The following is a 12,108-nucleotide window of genomic DNA, read 5'->3' on the forward strand; positions in this document are numbered from 1 at the left end:
GTTTGTTTGTTTGTTTGTTTAGATGGAGTCTTGCTCTGTCACCCAGGCTGGAGTGCAGTGGCACCATCTTGGCTCACTGCAACCTCTGTCTCCTGGGTTCAAGCAATTCTCATGCCTCAGTCTCCCAAGTAGCTGAGATTACAGGCCTGCGCTATCATGCCTGGCTAATTTTTTGTATTTTTAGTAGAGATGGGGTTTCACCATGTTGGCCAGGCTGCTCTCAAACTCTTGACCTCAAGTGATCCGCCCACCTTGGCCTCCCAAACTGCTGGGATTACAGGTGTGAGCCACCATGCCTGGCCTATTACTTGATTTTTAAAAAAGAATACCGAATAATTCTGAAAGGAAAATTAGTATCAAAATGATGTATTCATTATGGAGTCAGCTCCTAATTTCTTACACTAATGAAATAAATAGAATTCAGCATTCTACTAAAATGACAAGCATCTTGCTCCCATTCTGTACCAGGCCCTGTGCGGGATCTTGCACACTCAGGTGCTCCTAGTTGAGAGGCTGGACAGGCAGGCAAACCTATCATCACAGCCCACTTGAAAAAGTGGCCCAGTGGCAGCTGGGGTAAAGTGCAGTGGGGACCTTATGCTAACCTGCCTACGAGAGCCCATGAAGTGTCACAAAAGAGGTGGTGTTTGATATGAGGCTTGAATAATAAGTAGGACTGGCAAGGAGGATGGTGGGTGCAGGGTATTCTGGACAGAGGAAACAGCATTGCAAAGTTAAGATGGGGGCAGTAGCTGAGTATTACCAGGGGATACAGAGGAAGGAATAATAGCAAATGAGGCTGGACAAGTAAAGGGGGGCTGAATTATGAAGACCCTCGTGGCTATGTATAAGAATATGGAATTTATTCTCTAGACTAGGATTTGCACAAATGTGTTTCATGGTTTAGTAGATCTAATGTGTAAAAGTGCTTCTATAAATCAGCTGGAAAAAGCTTGGTTAAAGAGAGAGTTTTTTTTGAAACTAGAAAAGTTATCAGTGGCCAGGCACGGTGGCTCATGCCCGTAATCCCAGCACTTTGGGAGGCCGAGGCGGGTGGATCATGAAGTCAGGAGTTCAAGAACAGCCTAGCCAATATGGTGAAACCCCATCTCTATTAAGAATACAAAAATTAGCTGGGTGTGGTGGCAGGCACCTGTAGTCCTAGCTACTTGGGAGGCTAAGGCAGAAGAATCACTTGAACCTGGGAGGCGGAGGTTGTAGTGAGCCGAGATTGCGTGCCACTGCACTCCAGCCCGGGCAATAGAGTGAGACTCCATCTCAAAAAAAAAAAAAAGAAAGAAAGAAAGAAAGAAAGAAAAAGAAAAGTTACCAGAACATTTGATATGCTGACATGCATTGGGAATATCCAAAATGTGGCTCTAATGCAGCATTTTGCACAGAACCCTGTCTCGTGGGCATGGGATTTGTAGTATCTCACAGACCTGACTTTGGGAAATACTGTCGGGGTGAATTAAAGCCATGAAATACTTGTGCACAAGGAAGTGATATGGCCAGCTTTGAGTGTCCACCCAATCCCTTTGTCAGATGTGTGCAGGACAAAATTGGCCTGGGGATTAACAGGATTAATCCGAGATTAACAAGAAGACAATTGTCATAGTCCTGATGCTAGGTAGTAAGAGACGGCACTGGACAGAGGCAGAAGAGAAAGAGAAGAATGATAGAAAGTAAAATTGATACAACTTGGTGATTAATTTTATTTTTTCTTTTTGAGAGAGGGTCTTGCTCTGTGGCCCAGGCTGGAGTGCAGTGGCGCAATCTTGGCTCACTGCAACCTCTGTCTCCTGGGTTCAAGCGATTCTCCCACCTCAGCCTCCCAGTAGCTGGGACGACATGTGCATGCCACTATGCCTGGCTAATTTTTGTATTTTTTAGCAGAAGCGAGGTTTTTCCATGTTGGCCAGGCTGGTCTCAAACTCCCGGCCTCAAGTGATCCACCCACCTCGGCCTCCCAAAGTGCTGGGGTTACAGACATGGGCCACCTGCCTGACATCCCGGTGATTAATTTTGTGTGGGGTATTTGAGAGGAGGGATTGAGAGGAGAGATCTAGGCTAACACCCAGATTTCCTACAAGGGCAAGTGGGTGGATAGTGGTGTTAGTAACCAAGATTGGGTATATGGGAAGTGAAACAGATCTGGTGGGGGGAGCTAGCTGATACATTTCACTTTGAGTGTATTGAATTTGATGTTCCTGTGACATATCTAGGTGATACCATTTTTGCAGCGGGGTTGACGAGTCTGAAGCTCAGGAACATGGCTTTGCTAATCAGCAGCGTATAGGTGTAGTTGATGGCATGAGCATACATGAAATTGAGAGAGAAAGTGTGTCTATGAGTAGGAGGAGCAGGAGACCAAGGACAAAGGCTGGGGTTGGGCAGAGGCACAGGAGCAGCAGAGAAGGTAGAGAGGGAATCCAGGGTGGGAGAAGAGAGCAATGTTCCAGAACCTGAGCAGAGAGCTTCCAAAAGCTGTTTTTGTTTTTAATGCTTTGTTTCCTTTTAACTGCACATTTTATGTTTGGCTCAGGCTAATATTAAAATTAGCTCTCATTCCAGAGCATACAGTGACAGACTGCTAGGGAAAGTGTCCCAGAACCGCGTCGTGGGAAAGAAAACCTAGCCCAGGATTTCAAAAAATTGTTGTAAAATATTCATCAGTTGGATAGTTTACACCCAGGCAAATCAAAGCTGACTGCTTTTGTTACTGGTATAGAAAAGGAGAGAGACTCACTCTACCTGGTTCCTGCTGTGTCAAATCCTCCTTTTAGGCCCCAGAGGCAGCTGCTCACCTGATGTGATGTGAAGAGCAGGGCAGAAGGGGTGATTGGCAAAGCTCTGTCTGCCCCACATTGCCCATTGCCTTTCTCTGTTTCCTGAAATTCTGTTCTCTTCTGTTCTCTTCTTTCCTCATCCTGTCCTTTCCTCTCCTCCCCTGCTCATCCCGAGAATAGACTTTCAGCCCTGATTATTCACCAGGCACCGTACTAGGTACTGGTTTCCAAGGAATTTTTTTTTTTCAAGATGGAGTCTTGCTCTGTCACCCAGGCTGGAGTATAGAGGTGCGATCTCGGCTCACTGCAACCTGCATCTCCCGGGTTCAAGCAATTCTCCTGCCTTAGCCTCCCAAGTAGCTGGGATTACAGGCGCCTGCCACCGCGCCTGACTAATTTTTGTATTTTTAGTAGAGTTAGGGTTTCACCATGTTGGCCAGGCTGGCCTCGAACTCCTGACTTCGTGATCCATCTGCCTCGGCCTCCCAAAGTGCTGGGATTACAGGCGTGAGCCACCACGCCTGGCCTCCCAGGAATTTTCAATCCTAGGGGATCTCAGAAATGTAAAGAAATATCTGGATCTGAAAGTGGTAGTGCATAATAACCCAAAATTCTGAGAGCTCAGGCTGAAGGACGGATGGTTTTGACTTGAAGAGGAGGATTGGGGATGGCTTCCCAGGGAAGGGGACTTGGGACTGATCACTGGAAATCCTCTGCCAAACTGCAGCAGCTGCTGCGTTTGGGAGTAACCATTAGGCCACCCTGCCCTTGGTGCAAATGACTTGATGTAACCATTAGGTCACCCTGCCCTTGGTGCAAATGACCTGATGTAACTAGTCGACTGTCACCTAAGAGAAGGTGGTGGTCCTGGGGGATTCAAGAGATGTGACTTTTGAATATAGCACAGGGAGAAGAAAATTACTAGGATGTGAGATGCTGCCTGAAGAGGGCGTTCACACTGTTCACATGGAGAGAAAGGGGACAAACCTGCCTAGTTCAAGGTTTCCTGAGGCCAGGCCTCATCTCCATTCATCCAATTATGTGCGTGGTTGCATTTCCCTGGTTCTTTTTCCTCATTTTTGATAAAGATGAGGCTTAGCCAGGTTTTAGGTAATTTTGTCATCAATTTTTACTTTGCATCAAATTAAAGTCCACCCCCCTTATTCTTAATATGTTGAAATATTTTTTTCTTTGCCTCTCTTGAGTGTTGCTTTTTATGCCCTCACTCGCATTCCTTACTTTGTCCCTACCAACCCTTGTTCTTTTTCTGTAGATCTACCCCCTCAATTTCTGCTCCAGCACCTACGCTCAGAAACAGTACTACTTAGAACTACTACTTAGCTTTCCTTTTGCCTCACCCACCTTTCTTAAGCATGATTGTTTTTATCTTCTTCTAGCCTCTTGGCTTTTCCCCTTGCGTTGGTCCTTTTAAGTCAGGTTTTTAGTATTAGTTTTTTATTATTATTATTTGTATGACTCCTATACCTTCTTTTCTTGAACTATCAAGGATTGTCAGCTCCTGCAAAGCCCCCTCCTATTTTTGTTCTGTCTTCCTTATAAGGTTGCCCCAGGGTACGTGGTATATGTAGAACAGTAGGAAAGTCCAGAGGAGGGTGTTAAGGAGAGTCCCTGTAAATCCTGAGCTCTGCTTGGCAACTCTACTGAGGAACTGCTCTGGAACTTTCTCTCTCTTAACTTCTCTGCAGATTTTTTTCAACTACCTTTTAGTCCCTGTGGGTATCTGACAGTTGTGAACCCCATTCAACCCTACATTCTAAGGGATGCAGAGGGCATGGACACTTGGTCCTCATGTTTTGGAGGTTGAAGGCCCATTCGTTTTCAATCTTCTCTGTGTCTTGTTGGACCCATCCCTTGTCTGAAATAAAAATAAAAATAAAAAACTCCTAGCCTGAGAGTTGTGTGGTTTTGAGCATGGGAATCCGAGAGATCATTCCTTTCCACTACTGCTTCCACCCAGATTCATGTTTCCGCAAAAGCTCCTTAGGTCCAAGCAGTGGGGAGTGTGGGGGAGCCCTTTCACTGCTGTCTGCCCCCAACCACACTTCTGTGCCCCTGCAGGAGTGCTATTTAGCATCGAGGTCACCTCCACCTACTTTGCTGTTCGGAACTACTGGCGAGGATTCTTTGCAGCCACGTTCAGCGCCTTCGTGTTTCGAGTGCTGGCAGTGTGGAACAAGGATGCTGGTAACCAAGGAGGCCTGGGGTGGAGGCCGTGTGGAATAGAAAAGCTGGGAATGGGGTGCAGAGGAGAACTCTGTGGGGCAGTTCAGAAAAGGAATAATGGGCGGCATCATTTGTGGGGTGGGACCAAGGCCCAAGGGTGTATGACAAAGATATAGGTCATGGAGTGGGAGAGTGTATCCGTGGAGGAGTGTGCGTAGAAAAAAGGAAAATACATTCAAGAGGAGAAACTGGGATCGGAGGAAGGAAGGAATTAATCCTGAAAACTGCCCACCTCTGTTTCCCTGTTGGGTTTCTACGAAGCTCCCACCATAATCCTGGCCTTTCCATCCTACAGTCACCATCACTGCTCTGTTCAGAACCAATTTCCGAATGGATTTCCCCTTTGACCTGAAGGAACTACCAGCTTTTGCTGCCATCGGGTCAGTGGGGTTACCTGCTCTGTGTGTGGTGAGCAGGGTGTGGGGTGAGGCTGTAGATTGGGAGGGACCCAAGCTAGAAAGAAGGTGGGGTTGGCACAGATAGAGTACATTGCTGGGGGGATGTGGGCAGATAGGAAAGGTGGAAGCCTGGTATTTGTTTCCCTGCAGTAGTTATGTCCAAGAGATGAGGATTTCATGTCTGTAAGATTCCAACTCTATAAATTACACCCTCAGGATTTGCTGTGGGCTCCTGGGAGCTGTATTTGTGTATCTGCATCGCCAAGTCATGCTCGGTGTCCGAAAGCACAGGGCCCTCAGCCAGTTTCTTGCTAAGCAGTGAGTCACTGCCCTTCTCTTGCCCTACCCATTTACTTTCTGGTTTCTCCAAGAGCTCCTCCCTTTTTATCTTTGGGGAAGGCATTAAATGCCTCTGGGTGGCTTGCATTAAAATATAAGGAAGCCCTGATATTGTGGTTAGGGGGTGAATTGTGTGGTCTCCCATTTAAAGATTATTTTTGTTTTTGTTTTTCGAGACAGAGTCTCACTCCGTCACCCAGGCTGGAGTGCAGTGGTGCAATCTCGGCTCACTGTAACCTGTGCCTCCTGGGTTCAAGCGATTCTCATGCCTCAGCTTTCTGAGTAGTTGGGATTACAGACATGCACCAACACGCCCAGCTAATTTTTGTATTTTTAGTAGAGATGGAGTTTCACCATGTTGCCCAGGCTGGTCTCAAACTTGTGACCTCAGGGAATCTACCCTCCTTGGCCTCCCAAAGTGCTGGGATTACAGGCATGCACCACCGTGCCTGGCTAATTTTTGTATTTTTAGTAGAGACGGGGGTTCACCATGTTGGCCAGGCTGGTCTTGAACTTGTGACCTAAGGTGATCTGCCCACCTTGGCCTCCCAAAGTGCTGGTATTAGAAGCATGAGCCACCGCATTCGGCCTCAAATATTATTTTTGTGTGTGAAGAGAATCTTTTTCATTTAAAGAAATGAGACTACGGTGGACTAAAGGAAACTTCAGCTTGCCAACGTTCAGTATGGTATTTACTGTGAGTTGGCTGAATTGTGGGGGTTAACTCTGTTTCTTTTTCAGCCGCCTGCTGTATCCTGGAATCGTTACCTTTGTCATTGCCTCATTCACCTTCCCACCAGGAATGGGTCAATTCATGGCTGGAGAGGTCAGCTTTTGGTGGGGCCACATGGTAAAGAGGAAACAGCACAGATAATACCTCAGGCTTCAGAGCATAAGTAGTTTTGTCCAAGGATAGACTTTCTAGACTCTCCCTGAGAAAAGGGCAAAAGAGACCCTTGAATAATGAGGCTGGGGAATAAGTTCTCCAAAAAAGGAAGCACAGGAGATCCCTGGAGAACCCACCCTTTCTGCTTCTTCCTCTCCCAGTTGATGCCCCGCGAAGCCATCAGTACTTTGTTTGACAACAATACATGGGTGAAACACGTGGGTGATCCTGAGAGCCTGGGCCAGTCAGCCGTGTGGATTCACCCCCGGGTCAACGTTGTCATCATCATCTTTCTCTTCTTCATCATGAAGGTACTGCTTCTGACACTAGCAACACCCTAAACCTCCATCTGTTTTCAATCTATGAACCCAGGGTTTGCATAGGGTAGGAAGGGGCAGAACTTCATTTGGTCTTCATCCAACCTAAAAATAAGTCATTTGAAAACCATAGAGTTGGTCGGGCACGGTGGCTCACGCCTGTAATCCCACCACTTTGGCAGGCTGAGGCAGGGGGATCACTTGATGCCAGGAGTTGGAGACCAACATAGCCAACATAGCGAAACCCCATCTCTACCAAAAATTCAAAAAAATCAGCCAGTCGTGGTGGCGCATGCCTATAATCCCAGCTACTGGGGAGGCTGTTGCAGGAGAATCACTTGAACCTGGGAAGTGGAAGTTGTAGTGAGCCAAGATCGTGCCATTGCACTCCAGCCTGGGTGACAGAGTGTGATTCTGTCTCAAAAAAAAAAAAAAAAATTATAGAGTAGTCAGTTGCTGTAGAAGTAAACTAGTATCTGAGTTAATTGCTCTATTCACATCAACTTAGTGTTGTCTGGCATAGTTATCTAACCCTTCTAATTGTTATTCTTGTTAAATTACTAAGCCGTCACAATAGCTAAGTAAAAAAGTACAAGATAGAGTTAAGCATTATAAATAACTGCAAAAGCCTTGGATTAATTAACCAAATCCCCCCACTTATTAGATAATTAAGTATTTCATTCTCCATGTATCTGATGATCCATTTTTTAGGTGATTTGAGCATCTTTTTTCCCCAGTCTTGTAGATAGTCTCTTTTGTAGAGCTTCAAAAGGGATAAAATATTTAAATTAATTGTATTATGACTACACATAATTTTTATAAACGTTATTATTCTCTATTTAGGTGATGAAGCTGTGAGGATTTTGCCATTCCCAAACCATATTCTTCTAGCTTCAACTGGGCAACAAAAGATGATCTCTTTTACATCACTTCTTTTTCATATCTGCCCATCAAGGATTATGTATTTATAGATTTCTCCATTACTGCCTTGTAATAAGATATTTCTATTTCTACCCCTGGTTGTGACATCTATTACAATTGCTGATTGCTGGCCAGGCGCAGTGGCTGATGCCTATATTCCCAGCACTTTGGGAAGCCGAGAGAGGTGGATCATCTGAGGTCAGGAGTTCGAGACTAGCCTGACCAACATGGTGAAACCCTGTCTCTACTAAAAACACAAAATTAACCAGGTGTGGCGGCACGTGCCTGTAATCCCAGTTACCTGGGAGGCTGAGGCAGGAGAATTGTTTGAACCCAGGAGGCGGAGGTTGCAGTGAGCCAAGATTGTGCCATTGCACTCCAGCCTGGGCAACAAGGGTGACACTCCTCAAGAAAAAAAAAAAAAAATTATCGATTGCCCTTTTTTTCTTTTGTGATGATTATCTTTTTTACTAATAGTATGTCTTGCCTAAATAACACAATACTTTCCTCTGTATATTAGAGTTCTCATTTATAAGTCTCTCCATACTGAACTTTCAAGCTTTTGAATACCTTGCTATTAACTTATGATACCTTTTATAAATCTATGTTTTCCCAGGATATGAGTCACTAAGTTATATTTATATTGCAATAGCTACAGTGGGTTCATGTATTCATTTGTTCAATAAATGTTATTAAGCATTTATTATGTGCCAAGTACATAATATTTCATCATTAACCTTTAGCTATATCTTATGCTTGCAACAGAAAAAAAATATTTTAAAATATTTTAAAATGTTCTATTTTTTGCTGTTTATTTAATTTAATTTTTTAGTGATGTTAAGATTAGAGACAGCAGATACTTGAAACACCAGATTTCAACTCTGTAACATATTCCCAGGGTTTCTAGAAACTGTATTTGCAAATGATCTTCCCCATTCCACTTTAGGTGGTTTAGTTGGATCTATAGCATTCATATTTTGCACATCCACTTTATTAATTTAATTCCTTTAAAATGTCTTTCTTCAAAAGATTTTACGTTTTTATCATAAAAGAAGTTCTCAGTGTCTTGTTAGGGATTTGATTTTTAGATTTTCATTATAGAGTTCATCTTCTCTAATTTATAAATCCCAACCTCCTATAATTAGTTGTTGAGTACACAAACCCATCTACAGTAACCAAGTACAAATTTTGGTGGATCTCAGAATTGGACGGTAGTCCAATGATGATAACTGTATTTTTCTGAGATTCCTCTAGACTGAACTATACGGCAACACTGGCATTATATGTACCTTTAAAATATCAAGATTTTGAAAAGTTCTGTAGAAACAAAATACTGTACATTTTTCAACATTTCCACCAAACCTCATCCCAGCTCTCCAGATTCCCAAGTACATGTCTGGATTCCACTTCACAAATTCAAGCTTATTTTGAGAAACCTACTTAGATGATATAGAGGACTCACCTGTATGCCACAATTATTAATTTCTCACTAGATTATATCCTTGATAATGTTACATCATACATGTATCAGGAAAAGAAGCATATACTTCCTGGGCTATATTTCAAGCCCAACAGTTTGTAGCAGGCCTATAATATCCTATAATACTTATAAACATAAAACCATTCACTGCTACAAATCTATGATATTCCCTGGTTATCACCACTTCCCAGCATTTTCACTGTCTAATCATTGGACACAATAACCATACTCTTATTTTTTAGCTAGGTAGGATACATAGCTAAATTAAAATATAAACATGACTGAAACAATTTTTCCAGTGTCTAATTTGAAATGTAGTCTATGTGGTCTTCTAGTAGCATCTGTACAGGCAGGTAAGATTCTCAATTCAGCTGGTTTTGTTTTTTTTTTTTTTTTTTTTGATTTGGAGTCTCACTCTGTAGCCCAGGCTGGAGTGCAGTGGTGCGATCTTGGCTCACTGCAAGCTCCGGCTCCCGGGTTCACGCCATTCTCCTGCCTCAGCCTCCCGAGTAGCTGGGACTACAGGTGCCTGCCACTATGCTTGGGTAATTTTTTGTATTTTTCATAGAGACGGTGTTTCACCTTGTTAGCCAGGACGGTCTTGATATCCTGGCCTCGTGATCTGCCCGCCTCGGCTCACAAAGTGCTGGGATTACAGGCGTGAGCCACCGCACCCGGCCAATTCAGCTGTTTTATAATATTAATGAAGGGAACTTCCATCTTCCTCAGTCTCATGACATGGAAAGTGTCATTACATTATACATCAAAAGAAGAGCTTTTACAATGAGTATGAATACCATTCCAAATTCTCAGTTTGCTTTTAATAAGTCTAACATTGTTACCTAGTATCACTAAGTTCTCTGCACAGCCTGAGGCTCTGTCGAATTTTTTTTTCACTCCTTTCACTTCATTCTCCCGAAGTGAATTCTTCATTTTATTCCTTCTAACGTAGGATCTAAATATGGTGGAAACGCATAATGGGTTTCCAGTTTTCCAGTTCCCTGGAATTGAATGTTTAAAATCTTGGGAGTTCTGTAGGTCTAGATCTGAAAGAAAAAAAAAAAAAAAGCTGGGCGTAATCCCAGCACTTTGGGAGGCCGAGGCAGGCGGATCACCTGAGGTCAGGAGTTTGAGACCAGCCTGGCCAACATGGCAAAACCCCGTCTCTACTAAAAATACAAAAATTACCTGAGCATGGTGGCAGGCGCCTGTAATCCCGGCTCCTTGGGAGGCTGAGGTAGGAGAATTGCTTGAACACAGGAGCCAGAGGTGGCAGTGAGTTGACACACCATTGCACTCCAGCCTGGGTGACAGAATGAGACTCTGTCAAAAAAAAAAAAAAAAGAAGAAGAAGAAGAAAAAAGGAAGGAAGGAAGGGAAAGAAAGAAATAAAGAAAAAGAAAGAAGAAAGTCTTGGGAGTTATTTGTGTTTCACATTACTTCTGGATCTTTTCTTTCATGTGCCAATAGCTAAAAAAGTTTGTTAATCTCATGTGTCATCCTTTGTGCTATAGGAGTTGATAACTTCAATGTCCTCTGATCGTAATACTGTTCTTACACATATCTTGGAGGGTAATCTAAAGTACATCTTCTGAAATCAGACCTATTGGTCACCTGTTATATGAATTGCTAGAGCTTTCAGATTAACCTGAGCCTACAAAATCTCTTATGGCTCTTATGTACTTATTTCAAAGAGATGGTACAGGATAGTTCAAGGGGTATCCAACTGTTAAATGTCAGAATCACTTAAGAAGCTTAAATTACAAGTGCCTATAGCCCTATCTGCAGACAACCTGATGTGGTAGCTTCCAGTGGGGTCTGGTCATCTGCATTTTAAAACAAGTTCCCCTGGATGAGCATTACTCTTTAGTGTTTCAGCAAATATTAGCTCTGAGAAGCTTTTCCTCCTTTGCATGTATACTATTTGTTCAGCCCATCTTCGTTCTTTCCTTCCTTCCTTTCTACCTACTCACCCAGCTACATCCTTCCTACATTTACTGAGCACTGTGCCAGTGCAGAGAGAAGGCAGAAAGGGCAAGATGCACTCTCTGTCCTCAGGGGATTCTCAGTCTCTATTCTCTTCATTTTGCCCATTTATTTTTAGAATTCTCAACTGTTTTTGAATAGTCATATTCTGACAGGAAGGAGTGTGTGTTTTGCCTTATCTCAGATCTTCTGGGGTGAGACTTTCTCAGAGGCTTTGTCACTGTCTCCTGAGGTCAGCCCTGGATGAGGGAAGTTCTTTCTTTCTACGGTTCTGAAAATTAAGAAATATATTTCTCTTTAGCTTACGGTGCAATTGCACACAGCTCTAAAATTGTGAATACTTTCATCTTGGCAGTTTGTCCTGAGCTTTAGCTGCTACCCTCTTATACCTAATGAGTTTGAGATCCTTTTCTGAAATTGGTTTACTTATTTTGGAAGCGATATATAAACCTGTTGCTTTGCTTACATATTACATCTCATACTTTTATTTCTTTTACAGATATTTTAAAAGTTCAACAACTAGCCTTTTTTCCATTCTATTTCTCAATTCTTTTTTTTTCTTTTTTTTGCGACAGAGTCTCGCTCTGTCGCCCAGGCTGGAGTGCAGTGGCACGATCTCAGCTCACTGCAAGCTCCAACTCCCGGGTTCGCGCCATTCTCCTGCCTCAGCCTCCCAAGTAGCTGGGACTACGGGTGCCTGCCACCATGCCTGGCTAATTTTTTTTATTTTTTGTTTTTTTTATTTTTT

At 43.3% G+C, this 12,108-nt stretch overlaps 1 protein-coding gene across 1 annotated transcript in view; it reads left to right on the plus strand.

Moving 5' to 3' along the window:
- Positions 1-12,108, plus strand: part of CLCN1 (chloride voltage-gated channel 1) — a 36,139-nt gene that overhangs the window by 9,988 nt on the left and 14,043 nt on the right. Inside the window, exons 8-12 of the mRNA XM_032753568.2 lie at positions 4,869-4,994; positions 5,329-5,413; positions 5,648-5,749; positions 6,512-6,596; positions 6,818-6,967. Of these exons, the coding sequence (XP_032609459.1) occupies positions 4,869-4,994; positions 5,329-5,413; positions 5,648-5,749; positions 6,512-6,596; positions 6,818-6,967 (548 nt within the window). The remainder of the gene's footprint in view (positions 1-4,868; positions 4,995-5,328; positions 5,414-5,647; positions 5,750-6,511; positions 6,597-6,817; positions 6,968-12,108) is intronic.

This window comes from Hylobates moloch, unplaced genomic scaffold, assembly GCF_009828535.3.
Source record: "Hylobates moloch isolate HMO894 unplaced genomic scaffold, HMol_V3 SCAFFOLD_1, whole genome shotgun sequence".
Lineage (NCBI taxonomy): Eukaryota > Metazoa > Chordata > Mammalia > Primates > Hylobatidae > Hylobates > Hylobates moloch.